Source organism: Hippocampus comes, unplaced genomic scaffold (genome assembly GCF_001891065.2).
Source record: "Hippocampus comes isolate QL1 unplaced genomic scaffold, H_comes_QL1_v1.1 scaffold22, whole genome shotgun sequence".
NCBI classification, from domain to species: domain Eukaryota; kingdom Metazoa; phylum Chordata; class Actinopteri; order Syngnathiformes; family Syngnathidae; genus Hippocampus; species Hippocampus comes.
The window spans coordinates 933,158-954,283 of NW_017806175.1; the positions used below are offsets into that span (position 1 = coordinate 933,158).

The 21,126-nt window shown below is 43.0% G+C and overlaps 2 protein-coding genes across 3 annotated transcripts in view; both read left to right on the forward strand.

The window, feature by feature from the left end:
* agbl4 (AGBL carboxypeptidase 4) overlaps nucleotides 1–4,608 on the forward strand; it is a 270,285-nt gene extending 265,677 nt beyond the window's left edge. Inside the window, exons 12-13 of the mRNA XM_019896549.1 lie at nucleotides 4,073–4,166; nucleotides 4,306–4,608. Of these exons, the coding sequence (XP_019752108.1) occupies nucleotides 4,073–4,166; nucleotides 4,306–4,378 (167 nt within the window). The 3' untranslated portion in view covers nucleotides 4,379–4,608. The remainder of the gene's footprint in view (nucleotides 1–4,072; nucleotides 4,167–4,305) is intronic.
* An 8-nt stretch (nucleotides 4,609–4,616) lies between these two features.
* Nucleotides 4,617–21,126, forward strand: part of spata6 (spermatogenesis associated 6) — a 23,316-nt gene continuing 6,806 nt past the window's right edge. Inside the window, exons 1-13 of one of the 2 annotated variants that reach the window (XM_019896560.1) lie at nucleotides 4,617–4,675; nucleotides 4,814–6,047; nucleotides 6,856–6,993; nucleotides 7,124–7,172; nucleotides 7,300–7,341; nucleotides 7,421–7,548; nucleotides 8,731–8,802; nucleotides 10,259–10,585; nucleotides 11,640–11,736; nucleotides 12,752–12,792; nucleotides 13,066–13,199; nucleotides 16,153–16,329; nucleotides 17,382–17,435. In XM_019896560.1, coding sequence (XP_019752119.1) covers nucleotides 5,970–6,047; nucleotides 6,856–6,993; nucleotides 7,124–7,172; nucleotides 7,300–7,341; nucleotides 7,421–7,548; nucleotides 8,731–8,802; nucleotides 10,259–10,585; nucleotides 11,640–11,736; nucleotides 12,752–12,792; nucleotides 13,066–13,199; nucleotides 16,153–16,252 — 1,206 coding nt within the window. In that variant the 5' untranslated portion in view covers nucleotides 4,617–4,675; nucleotides 4,814–5,969 and the 3' untranslated portion in view covers nucleotides 16,253–16,329; nucleotides 17,382–17,435. Of the gene's footprint in view, nucleotides 4,676–4,813; nucleotides 6,048–6,855; nucleotides 6,994–7,123; nucleotides 7,173–7,299; nucleotides 7,342–7,420; nucleotides 7,549–8,730; nucleotides 8,803–10,258; nucleotides 10,586–11,639; nucleotides 11,737–12,751; nucleotides 12,793–13,065; nucleotides 13,200–16,152; nucleotides 16,330–17,381; nucleotides 17,436–21,126 lie in introns of those variants that run through there. The other variant, XM_019896559.1, reaches the window with a different exon arrangement.

Consider the following 21,126-nt stretch of genomic DNA (forward strand, 5'->3'; position numbering starts at 1 on the left):
GAACTCGAGAATAGAGAAAAGCATGTGGGGGGGGGGGGGGATACTTTTAATAAGTCACAGATTTGCTCCCGTGAATCGCGGTGGTTCACTGATTGAAATCATGATTGTTCTCAAAGTTTGGGGCTCAAGTTTGTTCCGTTCACTTCCCTGGCGTCTTTCAGTCTGTTAAATCGCTAATTGAGGATAAAAGTGGCCTTTTCTGTGTCGCTGTTGCTGACTAGCCTCTTCATTATTCATTGATAATTAGTTGTCTTGTTTGTCACTGTAGTGACAGTGGCCTTCATCGATGCCTCCGATGTCCCTTCCCTTGTCTCCGTGTTAAATCCCATCCGACCAATACGGCTTTCTCCTTGTTCCTTATCCATCGAACCACGGGGTGCCTTGATGTCCACCCGTCACATTGTCTGCCAGGACCAGGCGCTGGGGATGTGATGGCGAAAGCCTCTAAATGCCGTGCTGACAGTAAATAGCCGCGGTAAACAAGTCATGACATCCCCTACGCTCTTGTCTGGCTCATCAGCACACAAGCTGGCACACGCCCTTGAGCCATGACAATGACCCGCCATCGATTAAACACGACGCCAAAGAATACACCTCAGGGGCAGGCGGCCTCTGCGCCGGTCACAACATTAGGTACACCTCCACATTATAATGAGATCTAATACAAGAGCCGCAGCCAATAGTTCTGTCTTCACAAGCATAATTGCTCGGTAAAGACAATGAAATGGAGTGCAAAGAAGCTAAAAAGTTTTTGCCTTTTTTTTTTTTTTTTTTTTTTTGCTTCAATTCAATAGACCTCGTGCTGCTCCTTCTGGTGTGCGTGGCTTAGCCACCGCAGGGCAGTATATTACAGACATGAATAGGGACACTCTCTCCGCTCCTCAGTAATTTTAACTGTTGCAGAGGGGAAAGATTATGCCTATTCTTACATTAATTAGTATTAGTTGACCTTTTTTGGGGGATTCAGAGACCACGTGCGGTCTTGATAAAGGAGCATCGAGGGATAAATAATCAATCACGCCTTCTATTTCGTTTCTTTCTCAGAAACATCAAAAATGTGCTCTTGTCTTTTTGACCCAGCTCATGCTGACTGTATTTTTCGGACCATGAGGCACATGTAAAATCATTTAATTTTGTCAAAAATGTACAGTACTCCTTGCAAAAAAATTAAAAAATTTGGGGAATATTTGGAAAATATGTTGTCATATGAACCATTTTCATTGTTGTACTATCTGTGATTTTTTTTTACATTTATGAAGCCAAATAGAATAATTTCCACAGCAAAAATTCAGAAATTTGACACGCACAAATATTATATGAGTCGTGCCAATGTTCATTGTTCTCACATCCCGTCTTCCTCCTTCTTTTTCGCTCTCTTTCAATCCATTTGATGATTAGTAGTTGCTTATATGTGAGCTCGAACATTTTTCCTCACTCACCAATGTTGCGGTACACCAGCACTCCACATACACATCATCGCTTCCTAATCCAGAACCCGTGGCGTCCCCCCGCCCCTGAAAACGGCCAGAGATCACTAAGGGCATCCTCCATGTCTCATATTATTCATCCCCTCCTGTACCTTTCCACCTCTCACCCACACGCATGGAGGAGGAAGTTCTCCTTCAGAAGCCGACCGTCCATCAGGAAAGCTCCTGTAATGGACGGTGAGTCGTGACAAGCCAAGCTGAGTGGCCATCTGCTCACGGTGGGGTCCGCGAGATATTTTTGTCGCTGAAGCTTGCCTGGCGAAATAAGTTGGGACTGACGCCCAATTCTGCTGATAGGAAAAATATGTGTGGAAAGGTGTTAACGGGGGTGGGGGGGAGGTGCAGCAAAAACTTTTTCTGAGGTCAGAATGAACACCAAGGATATGGGATGACTAATGTCTGTTCTGTTCGGTGCAAGATAGTCTCCCGTGCAAACGTCTTTGCGAGGATGAGCAGAGATTGTATAACAAAAATGTCACAGGAACAAAGCCGAGCAGTTAAAATGAAAAAGGAAGTGGGTTGTCTTATTTGTGTTGACTTATGCATCTAGGAAGCACGGTGTTCACACGTCCGCCTTGCTTGTTTTGACATCCAAGGCTTAAATCTCGGTTTGAGCCCTTCCTCTTTTGAGAAACCAAGTGTTCCATTTCTTTTTGAGACATTTTGTCGCCTTTTTTCAGGTGTTTCAGTGTCTGTTTAGTTACTTTGTTATGTAAGCATTTGTTTGCCATTTTATTGTTGGGGCGGGGGGGTCGTGTGCATGTTAAATTAATTTTAGTTAGTGTGTATTTAATGATCATTGTACTATATGGTTGTTTTTGCACCAAAATTGATGTTAGCACCTCACACTTTCAGTTTGAAAACAAAATTAATAAACCAAGTGGCCCTTTGACAAAACACTGCAGAGGTAGGCAACTTCAATGCTGGAGGGGGCCACAGTTTTTCATCGGCGCTACTGGGGGCCCCACATAGGCTCGCGCGCTTCCTAACTTGATGTATGACAAAATGGGCCATTTTAACCCTCTCAGGGACGGTGGTTACTACAGTGGACAGTTTATCATGTTATCAGGTTACAGGGTGCATGAAAGGGTTAAATATGGACAAGCTATGTGCATGTTTTTCTTTTTTTTTTTTTTTAACCAATGTACAGGAGAACATCTTAATATATGTTAATGCTCAAATGCATAAAAGATGCATCCCTCAATTAGAAAGTCTTAGAAGAAAACAAAAATTGCAAAAGTACTGTACACGGATATTAATAGAGAGTCACATCACGTAAACTCACCTAACCGCACGTGTCACGTCGCATCACGGGTTCACGTCAGCGGCGTAAACATCTTTGGACATGCAAGTCATTCTGCTTAAACAAATACAAAAGTGACCATGCCAAAATCTATATCCGTATGCCAGCTGTTTCAATCAAATACATTGCAGACAGACAGATGATCCGACAGATGTCACCAACAAGGTAATGGCGGGGAAAGGAGACAAACGATGTCGCCGCGTAGCTCCATCATGTAGCAGCGTGATGAAGAATGAACATTGCGAAACATCAGTGAGCCATAAGATGAACTAACCCCTTTTTTAAAAATTTGTCTGGTGTCCACGTGCAATGGGTACGGATGATGGGAGTTTAGCGAGAGAGGCGACCTCGTCTCCGGTGAAATGCGTGGCGTGTTACAGATATTGTCCTTATTTATCTGCGTTCTCCGCATCCTTTCGGTCTGCGTGATTGGAGACACGGTTGTCTTTGTGTGCTTCACTACTTCTTCATTATCGCAACCTGATTGCCATCATTACTCGGCCCCACAAGCCTAATGATCCCAGATTGAGCAACAACACTCCTTGGCCCTCAGCCTTTTTTTTTCTTTTTTTTTTTTAAAAAGAGCAAAGCAGCTATTGATGTTTTTTTTTTTTCTAATGTATTGAGGGACGGTGATGCGTGCGCTCACCCATGAATTCAAAGTAGGTCTTGCCATATAACTAATTGCTTATGTTTGATTCATAGCACCATCATATAGTTAGCGTTTGCGTCGCTTAATCCTGGATGAGGTACGTTGTTCCGTGAGGATTTATGCCGCTCCCTGGTTATTGATTGTAGCTCACAATGAATTGGGAACAGCAGAGGTTTCAGTCGGGTGTCTAAAATCTATGCAGAGATGCTCTGCTTTGAATATGTAATTCAGATGAACATTCCTAATTGTCCGATAATTGTAGAACCACAGTCTACGAAGATCTTTTCAAGGATTAATGTCGTACATTATATCAAAGCATGAAACATACTGATCCAAAACCATATCGGACATACAATGTTAGCGACAGTGGAAATTTTGTATGAAGGGCAATAATACACAAATTGCAGAACATAGCACTATGATGAAAAAAATCATTTATGTAATGTGAATTATTAATTCAATTTACCCTTTTGGATAGGAAGCATGAAAACAAGCACACACTTAGTTGCCAAGTGACAGCAAGTCAGAGCTACCCACTTCGGTATTTTAGTTCGTCTGTGTTAACAGGGATGGTTGCTATCTGTAGAAGAAGACAAAAAAAAAGAAAAGGCCTTAACTCTTGGTCGTCAGACATGAGGCTGGGCATGAATGTGGCTCGGACCTTCCTGGATTACTACAAGCTCAATAACGTCATCGCTGACCACATGCCAAGTCACCTTGAAAGGTAAATTGCTATGTCCCGATGAAGAAATGTGCAAAATGACATTTATTTTCCTTCCATCTCATGTGTATTACAATTGGACGATTCTGTGGTATTGAACAATTGTAGTTACTCATAATTTTTTTTTTTTTTTTGCCTACAGTTCTGAAGTGGCGTCTCAGTCAAACAGCAAAGCAGTAGACAAAGAGGAGAGGAGCCAGCATGCCAGGCACTAGACTAGATGGACACAAGCGGCACCATTGTACCAGGAGGAGCCCTCACTTTTAATCACTTTCACAAGATCGTCATCTGCCTTCCTCCTGACATACATGGACTAAAATGTCACAATTCACACAAGGTTATTATTATCTGCAAAATATGTTCACATGATTAGATGTAAATGTATGCTTTTAACAGCTATTTAAATGTATGTATGTTTTTGATGTTACGATAAACACTCTTTACTTTTCTTATCTGGATTACTACAAGCTCAATAACGTCATCGCTGACCACATGCCAAGTCACCTTGAAAGGTAAATTGCTATGTCCCGATGAAGAAATGTGCAAAATGACATTTATTTTCCTTCCATCTCATGTGTATTACAATTGGACGATTCTGTGGTATTGAACAATTGTAGTTACTCATAATTTTTTTTTTTTTTTGCCTACAGTTCTGAAGTGGCGTCTCAGTCAAACAGCAAAGCAGTAGACAAAGAGGAGAGGAGCCAGCATGCCAGGCACTAGACTAGATGGACACAAGCGGCACCATTGTACCAGGAGGAGCCCTCACTTTTAATCACTTTCACAAGATCGTCATCTGCCTTCCTCCTGACATACATGGACTAAAATGTCACAATTCACACAAGGTTATTATTATCTGCAAAATATGTTCACATGATTAGATGTAAATGTATGCTTTTAACAGCTATTTAAATGTATGTATGTTTTTGATGTTACGATAAACACTCTTTACTTTTCTTATTGCAATAATGCCCGCATTTGTATAAAAGGGACTTTTATGATGCAATGTTTATCAAATAATGCAAATAATGTAATATACACAGTAAAAAAGTGTTTGAATGTTTTAGGCTGTATTCGGAATTGCTCCTTATCCACGATATATTTCCCTGGATGGCACTGATTAGCGCAAAAAAATTGTGCAAAGCATCACATTTTGTAAAATACACTCATATACAATAAATTATAAATTATTTATTTGTTCAGTATTTATCACAGAAAGAGGGTGATCCAGAACAATGTAATTATGCAACAGAGTAAAAATAGTAAGTCTTTATATCTTAAACACTCTACAGTCAATGATAATTAATGTTATAAATGAATCGTAGTTTTTTTTCCAAAACTGATTTTTCATTTGACCCTCAACTATAGGCCTATTGTCCACGAGTGAACGATTCAGAGCACAGCCTAATAAAATGAAAGCTTGTGATACGCCCTTTGTAAGGAACGCAAACGTCATTTTTCAATTGTTTAAAAAATGTGTATGTCTCATACAAACGAGAACCTGAAGTCTCATGGAAGCACGGGGAGAAAATGCAACAAAATGTAGGACTGTTCAAAATCGAACCCCAAAACTCAAAATCGTGAGGCACTATTTTGTTGTTTTTTTTTTATGTTCATTGTCTTGTATTATTATGCGAAATGTATTTAAATTCATCTTTTAATGAAGAAGAAAGAAAGAAAACAGTCAATACGTGGCACTGCTTTTGTAATCCTGACGTCAGAGACTGCTTGCTCATGTGACCCCGTGACAATGTCCACTTCCGCTGTTTGGTAGCCATGACAACGGGCTTTTCCGACGGGATTTAAATGGCCACGAAGAAGCTCTCCTTCTCGAAAGTGCGCCGAAAGTCTTGGAAATGTACGGTGTTGTTGGATATTCACAAGGTAAGCGGCACATTCCCATTTTTTTATTTTGCTTTGTTGTGTAGCAAACTTAACCTGTATGAATATGTAAATGTGAGGCGCTTAGTAAAGCGTTTTGGGCATCATATAGACCAGGGTTGTCCAAACTCGGTCAACAAGGGCCGCTGTCCTGCCTGCTGATCATTTGAATCAGCTGTATTGCAACAGGGAGAGATGGAAAACAGACAGGACACCCTTGACATGAGTTGGACATGCCCGGTGTCAACGAAGCGCTATTTAAGTGCCGTCCATTGACCATTTCAAACAAATCTAACCCCTGAACGCCGATGACGTATATCTAGTTCCCTTTGCAAGTAAAATCGTATTTTAGTATAATACGAATACCGCATGTCCTCGGCAAATAACTGTTTAAGAAGAAGCAGCATTAAATGACCTCTCACTTCCTGTGTTCAAGAGTGGTGCGCATGCCCAGTGCATCAGAAACGGGATCTGTAGAAACCGGGGAGCATATATTTGATAATCCAAATATCGTAAACATCAGAAGGCCAAAGCCTATGTAGTTTCTATGCAAAAAAGGAATGTAATATTATAATCTTTTGAAGTCGTGAATTTTGTGTTTTTGTTAGTTCTAGTCTAATGTCGTAATCATTAAAAATAATTATAACAATAATTTCACTGAGAGTAAATCTAATTCAACGACTAAAATATACATCTTTATGATTCTCATTATTCGTTGTGTTTGATTGTTCTTGTATTTAATGTATAGCTGCACCATTGTGTACATGTATGAGAAAATTAGATGCTAATGCCCATTTGTATGAATGTTTAGGTCACATGTCGTGGCGTGCGGCTGCCCAAGACAGGAGACATCTACTTTAGAGTTTGCATGATGGGCGAGTACAGGAAAACTTCCTGCTTGCCGCCGCGCTTCCCCCTAAACTTTAACCAGCGGCTGGTTTTTGAGAAGGTGAGAATGATGACTGTGAATAAACAAAGTTGCTGATCCAATACTATCCTGTAGCTGATGGGAGAGGATGTCAGTCTAACCTTGTTTACCGAATTGATTCGCTTTGTCGCCACACAACGTGCTACACCAGACATACAGCGATGCTGTTGACCGTCCTGCAGTCGTTGACCTCCTAAGAGGTAAATGGCCCTCTTGAGGTTTCCCTCCTCATTTCTCGAGTTCTACATCCGGTGCTGTGCAAGCATGCAGGCTATTAGCTTCTATCTACACTGGCTGCTCCTAAATGTGTGCTTTTCTTCCTCTTAGCTGACACAACATCTTTTCAGCTGATTCAGTCGGTGTCTCCAGGTAAGCTTTTTGAGAGCATTATGTTCCCCCGTGCAAAAAGTCATGTGTTTATGTGTATGTGACTTTTTTGCATTGTCAGAGGGTGAGACCCTTGCCACGATGAAGCAAAACAGCAGAGACTTCCTGAACCCTGGGCCCAGTCTGAGCGGCGCTGAAGACCCCACGCAGAGAGATGCACTGATGATGGAGCGGTCCTCCAGATTTCATGTAGGCTGCCCTGCATCTACACTATATCTTGTCCTCTTAAAATATAAAAATATGTCTACCCAGGGCGGCACGGTGGTCGACTGGTTAGCACGTAGGCTTCAGAGTGCGGAGGTGCAGGGTTCGATTCCGACTCCGGCCTTCCTGTGTGGAGTTTGCATATTCTCCCTGTCTCTGTGTGTGTTTTCTCCGGGTACTCCGGTTTCCTCCCACTTCCTAAAAGCATGCATGTTAAGTTCAATGAAGACTCACCCATAGATTTTAATGTATTAATTTATTATAAATTCACCTTCTGTAGTTTTTTTTCAGGTTTGTGATAATATTTCTTGAATGCTGCGGAGTGCACAAAAGGCTGCGAAGCGCTTCACTTTCTGAACCAAATGTGATCGGAAAAACCGCTTACTCGATCAATTAATCGATCCGGGGTTGATTTGTTATATTTGTGGGAATCTCGATTACTCCTCTTGGACATTTGGATGAGTCCATTTTACGGACTTTATGTTTTGGGAAATTCCTTTTCTGTTTCCAGTGCGCAGAAAGCATATTCAATAAAGCTTTGCGTGCGTGAGTTTACCTGTTGAAAATCAGACACGTTTAGGATGATCCAAAGGAGTGAGGTGATCTTTGACCCCACTCATGTTCCTCTTGGAGAATGGGCTGGGTTCCCACAGACACATCGCAACGTCTTGAAGAAAGTCTTCCCCGGAGATTACAATCTGTCACAATTGCGAAAAGGAAGCTCCTCGTTTTCTCCCATTTTCACTGCCTGAAGGCGTCCCAATCCTTTTGGCCGTTTAGATCTGAATAGATCATCTTCTAATGATATGACCACCTTGAATTCTCTGTTGAATAGACTGCTCCCCCACTTTTCATTGAAAACTACCGTTTTCCCAAACTATCCTCATCACTCTCCCTAAAGACGCTCATGTTAAAATGTTTTCAAGCTGCGCTCCCTCCCGCTGTTGCCTCCATGCACGTTCGTCTTCGACTGTCTCCCTCCATGAAGCCGTATTTTTGAAACATCACTGGACCCGCGCTCCGTTCTGCAATTTGTTCCACTCAAGACAGGCCGCAGACGGAACAACTGCGGTCATAAATTGGCCTCCCAGGCTTTGTGTGTGTCTCTCTTTTGTAGTCTTCATCGTCTCCCCCTTTCTCAAGATGTCACTTGTCTTGTGTCTCCAGGGTGCGTTTCCCACTGTGGAGTTTTCAGTGACGTCGTTCATCGAGGAGAGTGATGGGATGGACGCCTCTCCTGTAAGTGTCCCGACTGCTGCTACTTAAACCAGGGAGATTGTTTACGTATACTGGTTAGCACATCTGGGGGTGAATGCTCTAATATTTATATAGTAAACATGGCTAGCAATTGTCCGGTGACCAATCCGAAGTGTATTCCACTTCTCACCTTAACGTCAGCCGGGATAGGCTCCAGCTCATCCAGTGACACGAATGGTGACATGTATCGTAAAATGGATTTTGTGAGAAGAAACATTGAGGCACAATATTCGGTCGACTTTCACAATCGAATGAGACCCAATACAAAAGCTGCAACAACAAAAAAAAAAAGCAACATTTGGAAAGACAATGCAATGTTTCGATGAGTATGCATTTGAACAATATATTATCGTGTTTATAATTTGGAACTGCACCGCAATCGACTGCTCTGTTTCTATTATTGTTGTTACGTAATCACGTTAAATTATATGAGAGACAAGAACTGTTCAGATTTTTATGAAAGGGTGATGAAATGTTCTCTTTGACGGTTTGATTCACGCCCAAGGTCAAACATTCAAGTAAAAGCAAGACTGTCCAGCAGCAGCAGCAGCAGAAAGAGGTTGTCGACGAAATAGGATAAGCCTATTTTTCTTGATTCCGTTCAATCAAGCTTTAATGAAATGGCAGCGTCAGCGTACAAACGTTCATTTGTTCGGCTTCTCTTAAAAATAGTTTTACCGTGATGAGATTTCCCTAAATAGCAATTTGGCTCCCTAAATGCTTTAGTTTTATTGTATTAGACCAGAATAAACATTTCATCTAATCTTATTTATCCCAAGATGCCATTACCGACAGGAAGGGGAAGGATGATCTTAGAGGCCATTAGAGTTGTTGCGATAGATAATTCAGTGGTTGTTGTAAAGCGGAATGTTTGAGCTCGTGTGCCGGTAACAGGAGACAACTCTGTTTCACCTTTGGTGATACTCGTAGACCATTTCCAGCAGGGAAGGACAATTGGTGGGCCTCAATTTATTTTTTGTTGGTCAAAATGTTGACTATCGTGGAGCAAGTCCCATTCTAACCAGGGTTGCTAGCATGCCGGAGTCAGTCCAAGCTGTTTTGGGCCAGCGAAACCGTGAATTGGACGCCAGCAGGGCACAATTAGACAAACAGACCGATGGACAAGTTTGAGAGTGTTCAATCAACCTACCATGCATGTTTTTTGGAATGCGGGAGGCAACCGAAGTACCCGGAGAAATCCCATGCGGAAAACATGCAAATTCCTAAAGTCCGGATTCCAGCCCACAACGTCTTCACTAAAAGGCAGATGTGCTCACCAGTCGTCCGCCCACGGTGACGATAGCATTTTGTCATGCATCTTACTGTCCTATGTGGCCCCCCAGTAGCACTTATGCAAAATTGTGGCACCCTACGTCAGTTAAGTTAGCCATCCCTGCCTTCAAGCGTTCAACTTGCTGTTGTATTTCTGTCCTCGCAGATGAGCGGCCTCGTCGGAGGGAGGCCATCTTCGACTTGGGCAAGGAAGTCGTCAAGCTACGAAGGACGGTCCGCATTCAGACGCTCCCCTTCGCCGCCCCCGTGCCGCCATATTTCCTGCGAGGCAAAAAAAAAGCCACCAAAACACGCAGTTTGTCTCGAACCGGGCTACCAGCGGCCCACTGTTGCCTCCACGACGCGGGCGCTGTCGCCTTACACCCACCGAAAAATGTGCCAGCTCTCCCTGGATGCTGAGCAAAGGCTTCGACACCTGCGGCTCGGACCGCACCACTTCAGGAAGGAGACGGAGAGCCTCCCTCCATTCCTGGTTGGTACTCGCACACTCGCCGTCACAAAATGATGTACAGCTGAGTTGAACCCTTTCAGCCACCATGGAACCTGATAACATGATAAGATGTCCACTGTAGTAGCCGCTGTCCCTGAAAGGGTTCAAAAGTGGTATGCGAATGGCACGCGAGGAGAAAAGAGGGACTGATCCTCTGATGGCACCAAGGAGCCACCAAAAATACGGCCTTCATGTTTTTGTAATCCGAAACTGAATGACCACCTCTCTGAGAATGTCAATCAAAACTCGGATTTCTTATCTTGGAAAACAAACGTTGTGCTTTTTTTCTTTTATGTTTCTATACAGCTCGTGTGTTGAATCTCATTTGAGTGTGGGGGCGCACACAGCGATGTGGCTAGTGAGCGTAGTTCTTACCTCATGGGGAGCTTACAAATGTGAACATGATTAATATAGCAGGAGGATTAAGTGGACGTCATAATAATAGGGCAGCGTTAATCTCCACACCTGAGCCGTTAATGGATTGTGACGTCGCTGACAGCGTTTCACTGAGGGATTCGAAAGAGCTGCCGAGGTTAGGAGGGTGCGGTTATTTGTGAACGTTTGATTTTGTGTGTGGGGGGGGGGGGGGGAGTAAATCACTCGGGGGGCAAGGCCAGAGATTTTCCAAAGGCCACGGAGGACATGTTGTCCCTCCTTTTCCTTGCGCTATTCCCGCCTCTTCACTTTTGACATCCACTCTTAATCCCGATGTACGAGCTGTCAAAATCCCCGAGCGCTCTCTTTTTAAAGGGAGGAATTAAGCACTGCAATGCGGTGAACGGAATTTACCCGAATAACACTGGCATTGCTCTGCTTTTGCCTGAGGGAGCCCCCCCCCCCCAACCCGCGCGGACAATTAACCCAGGTAATTGTGACTCAAATTGCAATTAGCGAATAGATACCAAATGAAGTGGCTCCAACAGGAGGCACATTTGTTTTAAGAGTAGTCCTGTTTGCTTAAAAGCCTTGTTGCTTGATTCCGACATGTCGGAGAATAAACGTGTCAATGTGATGATGATCTGTTGTGTGCTGACAGGTTCCGACGCGTAGTAGTCAGATGGATGCCTACTCGCCTCCGCCACAGAGTTACGCGCACTGCTGCCACACAGTCAGCCTCTCGGATGACGACTTGGGTAGGCGACACGAAGCAAACTTGAAACGTACAGTAAATGTTTTGGTCTTGGATTTCCATGAAAATAAATTCCATGAAAGGAACCATGAATTCATATGAAACCTCGTTTGCTCGCATGGTTCAATTTAACTTAATAACCGGTTCATTCTGACAACTTCACAAAATACGAACAAACAAGTGTGACGTAAACCAGATGACAACAATAACGTAAAAAAAAAAAAAAAAATCTGACGCTTATCCCTTGTTATGTTTCACAAAAGTGATGTCAACACGTGAAACAGATTTCTTAAGCACTGAATTTATCTCAACTCAATAAAAATAAATTCATTCATTCATTTTCCGATCGACTTATCCTCATAAGAGTCGCGGGGGGTGCTGGAGCCTATCCCAGCCGTCTTCGGGCAGGAGGCGGAGGACACCCTGAACCGGTTGCCAGCCAATCGCAGGGCACACAGAGACGAACAACCATCCATGCTCACACTCACATCTAGGGACGATTTAGAGTGTTCCATTAACTTGCCATGCATGTTTTTTAAATGTGGGAGGAAACCGGAGTACCCGGAGAAAAACCCACGCAGGCCCGGGCAGAACATGCAAACTCCACACAGGGAGGCCGAATCTGGAATTGAACCCAGTACCTCTGCACTGTGAGGTCGGCTCACTAACCACTGCACCCACCGCCCCTCGATATAAATAAATAAAATATAAATAATAAAAGAAAATAAAAAATCCTCCCAAACAAAATGATGCAGGTTTTTTGTTTTCCCCAAAATTGCAGTCTTTCCGAGGTGAAAATTATTTAAAGAAGAATGTTGCTGAATCATGATGACAGCAAAATCAATCAATCAACAAATGTCGACTTCATTGACTGAAGAAGCCGTCTTTCATTTCAACAGCTTCAACTAAGTGCGCGCTCGCAAATCAGCAAGACTTTGAAATGTTAGTCGATAGTTGTCCTTTTGAAATGTCTATTTTTTGCTTTTTTGTAAAGCCCAGCGCTTTCATTGTCTTTGCAGATTTTCTCCTTGACACTCACTACAGACCGAGAGCATCCCGAGTAAGTCTTGATTACAAAATTGCATTATATTTAAAATAACAACCCTTTTCAAAGTGCAACACCATCAACAAACAATGAGACCAATTCAAACTTCACTTCAAGACCATCCCCCCCGGGCAAAGAATTCCCCATTTTTAAATTCAGTTTTTAAATAGTTGAACTCTGCATTTCCTTCTCTCTGCATGTCTCCCTACTTCAAACGTGTGCGAAATAAATAAACCCTCAGGCGACAACCATTTTTTTTTTCACTTCAAACTCATTAAACCCGTGCAGATGCGGTCAGTTCGCGCGTGGTCGTCTCCCGGGCCGCCATTCAGACGCGATGAGCTGAGCCAAAGTCCTCATCGAGGCTCCGCTGTGTCAAAGAGGAGAGGCCCCGTGACTACCAAGCACTCCCTCAGGGAAAGGTGAAAGAACGCCTCACGCACTCACAATACTAATTTCACATGAATAAAATCGGGCTGTCGACTACAATTGTCAAAATAACAGGGTACGAAACGGGCTGACAATCTTAACGCGATCACTATTTACGACCCAAAATCTTTGTGTGGGGGGGAAAGCCGACTACTTTTGATCTGCTAGCGGTTTTGCTTGTCAACCCCCAAGTCTTTGTCGGAACCGTCATTGCTTCTTGGTGTGGCACACGAAACCCTCTCGCATCCTCACACATGATCTCACCAAAAGCAAAGAGCGGCAGAATGTCCCAGATCTGCACGATTCATCACCAATGTTTACCGAGTGTTTCCAAAGCCAAGAAAGATTTGTACTTTATTGCCGTCTGAAGACCCCACTTTTGTACTTAATACGACATCAGCTAAGACAAGCTTGTTTTTTTTAGCTATGGCCATTTCCTTGTTGCTCACCCACGACCAGTTTTGGGACAAATCCACTCGTGAGTCAGTCATGATTATTGGTAAGCAGTAAAAATGATGTTCTCAAATATAAAATTGGAACCATAGACCAGTGGTTCTTAACCTGGGTTCGAGTGAACCCTTGGGGTTCGGTAAATCGGTCTCAGGGGTTCGACGGAGCCTCTGCCATGAAGGTTAAAACACACCCAACTCAACATGTCAATGAGTTATGACACGCCCGCTTTGCCATCGCTGGCTGCAGACGATCACATGACATTGCTTGTCCAATCGGTGCTGCGGGAAATTTAGTTCGCTCAGTCGTCAACGTGTGACGGTCGTGATAGTACGTCATGCACGGTTCATTTTGTGCACAATTTAAAAACAACTTTTACTTGTTTCTTGAAATTTCATTTACCGGCTGTTATGTACTGTAAGTGTACTTTTAGCCTTTTGGGTAGTGCACTTTTCCCAGTCACAGCGCCCCCAGAAACAAGTAAATGTTCAGGCTGACAGCAAACTGGTGACCCTGAGTTGTCTTGACAGATCCGTACACTTGATCGCAGTCCCGGGTTTGGATCTTTGCTCAGGCTAACCTGTTTGCATCGTCTCCTCGTGCTTGCGTGGCTTTTATGTCGCTACTCCGGCGACCTCCCACACTGCAAAAAACATGCATGCCAAGCTTTTCACAGTCACATTAACGCCTCTGGGAATGTAAATTTGCATTCAACTTGATCACATGTACTGTTCCACGAATACATTTCGGCAACAGCCTTCGACTCAAAGAAAAACTTTTCCGCACAAAGATCCCTGTTAATTTTCTTCACATTCCTGCCCGAGCAGGCGATGGGAACTTAATCCTTCTCTTGTCACGTTTGCCATGATGAATTCCGCCCAGTGTGTCTGTGTAAAGAAATACACGTTTGTTGTTTACTCGCAGGATCTTCATAGACAAAGAGGCGCCTGCCTGTTGTTCCAATGATGGGATATAGAACAACTACTTGGCAATCCCGTGAGCTGGTGGTCGCATGTGTGTGTGGGTGTATATATATGCAGGCGATGGGAACTTAATCCTTCTCTTGTCACGTTTGCCATGATGAATTCCGCCCAGTGTGTCTGTGTAAAGAAATACACGTTTGTTGTTTACTCGCAGGATCTTCATAGACAAAGAGGCGCCTGCCTGTTGTTCCAATGATGGGATATAGAACAACTACTTGGCAATCCCGTGAGCTGGTGGTCGCATGTGTGTGTGGGTGTATATATATGTGTGTGTGTGTGTGTGTGTGTGTGTGCGCTAAATTAGAGGCGCTGATGTCCCGTCATGTTTGTTCATTACCGGGAGCCGAGGAGGGAAAACAAAGAGGAAAAGTGTATTGATTTGTGTGGCTGCCTCACTCTTGATAACTTTGACCCGACGCTGACTATAATACGTTGACAAGAGACCTTGTCATCCATCACGCCAGCTGCCAGTCAATCCCGCGGCCGACGCCCATGTTGGATTGCCGTCGTCTCCTCTCACACCGCCAGGACATCTCTGCTCCAAACTCAGCTCATAAGCAAACATTAAAATCAATAGACAATCTCACCGCCGAGTCCATTGCAGGAAATGAACAATTGTTTTGTGGCAATTGAAAACGCCACAAGAGTTGCAGTGTGTCAGATTAGAGCAGCGAGGAGAAGGTCACGGCCCACGACTTCACTCGCATTTTATTTTGTGATGACACCCAAAGCTCCGACATCTCAAGTCTGTCCTTGCTTCTCCTTTCTGACTTTCGGACTTGATTTCGACTACACATGAAATATTTCATGGCATGGTGGAGTCGTGGTTATGACACCATTCTTGAATCTGGCCTCTCTCTATCTCTTCATTGAATAATTCTTTCAGTAATTTACTGAAATTAGTCAAGTGAAAAATATTAATAAAACACACTTTTGATCCAGCATATTTTATTCATTATAGTATTTAGTTGATTGCTGCAAGATCAAAACGAGTCATAAGCCAGTGGTCCTCAATTTTTTAAGTTTTTAGTGTATCCCATCGATTAGTAATGTTGTCCTGTGTTTCGAAATGGTTTGTCTTCAAGGTTGGATGAAAAACTCGAAGGCAAATGACACCCCCTCGATTGCAAGGAAGTTGAAGGGCAGTCGGAGTTGTATTTGTGTTGATTCACGTGGGGCTGCAACGCCGCTTAGTGGACAAAAGTAAAATTGTCAGCGTGATGCGGGCTTCAAATCTACAACACTTCGTCTTCTCCCCCAAAAATATTATACATGGACGGACTTTTATTTTATTCTTTATTTAACTCCGCAGAAGTGCTTTCAACTGTATTAGTTACTTGTATTACGTCATGCGATTCAACACAATGCCTTTTCAAAGATGGGAAGCTCAGCTGAAATATATCGATCGTTTTTGTTCTGGATTTCATCAAATACGCTCTTTCCATGACTATTTTTGTTTCGGTTTTACCAAATGTTTCCAACTCAATTTGTTTCCTTTGTTTGGCCTTCCCAGCCTGCAAGCCAATGATCCCAGTCCATCCTACTGGGAGCAGATCCACAGCAGAGTCCAGAAGATTCTTCTGACACACAGAGTCCCCTTTGACATCGACTGACCTTCTGGACGCAAACGGAGTGAACTGAATAGGCATCACGTTAGCGCTGAAAGTACACGCTGACATACATTGGTGCGGTGAGTCTCACAGAAGCTATTTCCCGGTAATTTCTTTGATAGCAAGCCATGTTTCAAACACCTGCTGGGCCTTTTTGGTGTTTGCTCACCCCGCTCGACAAAGACGTCGCTGCATGGTGATACTGTATTCAAAGGTGAACAGACTTTTTTTTTTTTTTTTTGAAGTTATGTGTGAAATCATCTTGGAAAAAAAGAACCAGCGCCATTACGCTATGTGCACAAAAGATGTACGATTTTAGAGCATGAGGTAGACAAAAGGCCACAAAAGGAACATTAGTAATCCTAAAATACATCTTTATTCAAGATATTGTCAGGTCCATAAATATCGGGACGTCAACAGTATTGTTTTTAGCTTGAAAGACGATCACAAAAGATTTGTCTCGATGTCGCACTCTCTTTTTCACGTGTCTGAAGCGATGTTTGGCAGTGGCTCAGCTGCCGTGCTCAGAGTGGTAGACCAGAAGAGAAAGCGGAGGGGCGAGGGGCTTGGTAGGGACTGCACGGAGTGCACGCTGAGCACATGCTCCGTTGCGTCTGCGCAGCCACAGACAGACCACTGAATTGACTTTCCCAGTTCCAACTCGTCCAGAGGATCATAAACATGACAAAGACCAACTTGGTGAGACAGCACCTGATAAAGTTACCCAGAGAGTTGTATTTTTTCGGTGGGACTGTACTTGTAAAGTTGAGAGCCACTTCAGTCGAAGGTTTGTCATTCCTATTGGTCACCAGTAGACGGCGCCCTTACGTTTCGTAAAGACCTTGTCAACACCGTAGACGACGGGGGCGAGCCTCTTGCGAGTTTGCGATCGAATTTTGCAATGATTCTTACTGCTGTTAGCTGACATTGGAAAGCGAAATCGGGTTTATTGCTTCCCCTTGCCAGTGGCCCTCTGCTGGAGTTTGAGGCCGAAATGTTTCTGACATGTTGATCGATATACAGTGAATACTTTGAGGGGGAAAAGTTATCGGGGCACTCAGAAAGTCATCCGATGTTTCCTCCCCAATCTGAAACAAAGTTTGATTTCACCGCGATCCTTTGGGTTTTGTAGGTTCTTCAGCCCCGGCCCCGTTGGGACCAGCAGAGAGTACCCCGCAAGCATCCAGACGAGACTTGCATCTCAACTATTCCAGCGGAGTTGCCCTGATCAACAAAGCATCTTGAAACAATGAATAAAGTTGGCTTGCACGTTTTGGTAGTGTGCGTAATGGGTGTTTTATTTGCACTTTATTCACAATCGCCAAGAACAGGGGTGTCAAACGTATGGGCCGCGGCGCGGGCCGGAACCGGCCCGCAAGGAGTTTTGATCAGTCCAGCAGGATAATTTAAAAGTGAAAAAAATGCATAAAAGACACGGAATGAATATTTTTAATAAAGTGCAATTCATGGAATATCCGCTAGGGGACACACTGTTTTGATCAGAGGAAAAGACAACATTGTTTTGATCAGGGAAGAAGACAACAGCAGCCTTAGTCTGTCACTGAGACAGACCCAACACAGCAGACGCTATCAAGGACGTGAATACTTTATTCTTTACACATATTATAGCACTCTCCTTAGTTTGTAAGGTGTAGGCAGGGATTACATTTAGATTTTATATGCTCGTGTAAATGGTTTAAAAATTCCTTTCTTTATAAATCTCGTTTAATCTTAAAAGTGCATTACAATATTTTTCAAGACCAATTACTTGTTAAGGTTTTGTGCCTTTGTACAGTCAGTGGGATCAGTTGCAATGCATATACAGTCAGCCTTCGGTTTTCATCCATAATCCGTTCCAGAAGGCTGTTCGAAAACCGAATTGTTCGAAAACCGAAACCACGCTCTTCTTAAAATAAAAATGTTTATTGAACACGTCACTTCCTCATCTATCCGAGGAAGCGTCACTTCCTCGTGTAAGGAAGGCGAGAGGAGTCAAATGGTGCATTAGAGTGTACTCAGTTTGTTCGAGAACCGAAAGTTGTTCATCATCCGAGGCATAAAAAAATTCAAAATTTTTGGTCGAAAACCAAATTGGTCGAGAACCGAGACGTTCGAAAACCGAGGTTTGACTGTATGTGAATGACAAAAGTAAATTGCGCATTTGTCTATGGAAAATTTCGGTGCTTCATGAAATGTTTTGTAAAAGATATGTTCATTAAATTTCAACATTTTCCGAGTGTTCTTGTGCATCTTTAGACCAAAACAAAGGAAAGACATGTTATTTTGGTTATTTATAGCAGAGTATGGTTTAATTTTTAGTCCAGTCCACTTGATCTCTACCGTGGAGGCCCTATGTGGCCAACAATGTGAAATGAGTTTGACACCCATGCTATACGTGGTCGTTTTTTTTCGGCTAAAAACGCCTGACTATACATGGTCGTTTTTTTTCGGCTAAAAACGCCTTACTATACATGGTCGTTTTTTTCGACTAAAACGCCTGACTATACATGGCCGTTTTTTTGGGCTAAAAACGCCTTACTGTAGATTGTCGGGTGTTTTTCGGTAAAAAAACGCCTTACTATACATGGTCGTTTTTTTCGGCTAAAAACGCCTTACTATACATGGTCATTTTTTTCGGCTAAAAACGCCTGACTGTACATGGTTGTTTTTTTGGGCTATAATCGCCTTACTATACATGGTCATTTTTTGGGGCTAAAAATGGATAACTATACATGGTCGTTTTTTTGGGCTAAAAACGCCTTACTATATCGTTTTTTTTCGGCTGAAAACGCCTTACTATACATGGATGGTTTTTTTTTTCGGCTAAAAACGCCTTACTATACATGATCGTTTTTTTCGGCTAAAAACGCCTTACTATACATGGTCTTTTTTTTCGTCGAAAAACGCCTCACTACACATGGTCGTTTTTTTCGGCTAAAAACGCCTTACTATACATGGTCTTTTTTTTCGTCTAAAAACGCCTTACTATACATGGTCGTTTTTTTTTTCGGCTAAAAACGCCTTACTATACATGGTCGTTTTTTTCAGCTAAAAACGCCTGACTATAAATGGTCTTTTTTTCGGCTAAAAATGCCTTCCTATACATGTTCGTTTTTTTCGGCTGAAAACGCCTTACTATACATGGTCTTTTTTTCGGCTAAAAAACGCCTTATTATTGAAGGCGGAATTTCCACCACACTATTTGACCAATAATCAAATACCTTGGCGGGCTTCCGGGGTGCTCGTTGATTGGCTCAGGAATGATCAGATGCACACGTCTTTTGAGTCAGTCACACAGAAAAGTATTTAATCCCTAACAAATAGTCTAATACAGCATAGATCAAGCCAATTATTCTAAACAGAGCTCTGGGTCATCAACTTCTCCTAACCGCGAAGGTAGTGAGGCAGAGTGAACAAGACGCCTTTCCCTTGACCCACCTTTAATACAATTCCCCAAAAAGGTCTGTCTCTGTGTTTGTGTGTGTGTGTGTGTGTGTAGTTTTGTGTGTGTGTGTGTGTGTGTGTGTGTGTGTGTGTGTGTGTGTGTGTGTGTGTGTGGGTTGTCCTATGGTGAATCTTCCTTTGATGTGTATATGGTCTCCAACATTTGGCCGTCTTTTGCTGTTGGAAGCGGTCATCCTGTTGTGGGGCCTTTTCTCGTGCCGATTGCGATCTCCAGTCCAGGGGTCCAATCGGCCTCTCCCCTTTGCTCGTGGCACCTTGGCACCCCCTCTTCCTCAATCACACATGAATTCAAACAGTCTCTCATTTACACTCAGAAAAACATCATTATTTGCAGTCACGCATTCCGATCCTCCACCCGAGTCATTTACAACCATGAAAACAGCACTGTAACAACAGCAAGTATTTTGTGACAATACGAAAAAACGCGATACGGCAATACTAAAGTCTATACAGTACTATGAATGAAAGTCCCTTCACTCTACATGGTCATTTTTTTCGTCTAAAAACGCCTTACTATACATGGTCGTTTTTTTTCGGCTTAAAACGCCTTACTATTACTATACATGGGTGTTTTTTTTGTCGAAAAACGCCTTACTATACATGGTCGTTTCTTTACTCACTACTTTTGTTATGATGCAGCATGTTTGATTGTCGTTGGTTGAAGTTTAATTTTGTTGCTTGTTTATTGTTTGGAGCCTTTTTAATGTTCTATAAAATAAGTAAATAGCCATTTCTTTGCTTGATAATCGTTGCTATTTGCAGTCAGTAAAGTGCAATATTTAGTTCACCAAGTCATTTATCAAAATGTATGCTAAATTTGTCATAAATATTTAAAAGAAAAGCTAAAGTTAAAAGAGCCATTTGAGAGCCAAAAAGAGCCGGCTCTTTTTACTGAGCCGATCCAAATGAACCGGACCACCGAAAAGAGCCGAAAATCCCATCACTATTGGGTCGTAGGCAGGTGACATCCTGAATCGGTTGCCAGCCAATCGCAGGGCAGAGACGAACAAGCATCCGCGCTCACACTCACACCTACAGACAATTTTGAATGTTCCATGAACCCGTCAGGCATGTTTTTGGAATGTGGGAGGAAAGCGGAGTACCTGGAGAAAACCAACGCAGGCACGGGGAGGACATGCAAACTCCACACGATTCATCGGGTTCCCACTCGTCCACTTGCTTTTTATTGATGGACCTTTTGAGGCCTTTTGAGGGCTAATGTCGCCATTTTTTAAGGACTTTTTCTCCATTCAGCAGGGGATTCACGGTGGATTTAATGAACAGAAAGCCACATATCACTGCGCTGGTGTTCAAATCATTGCTGCCAAAAGAAGGGCACATCTTTATTTTTAGGGGCAACCAGCTAACCCTTTATTTGACATACTGTATGTCAAATTGGCCCGAAATGACCC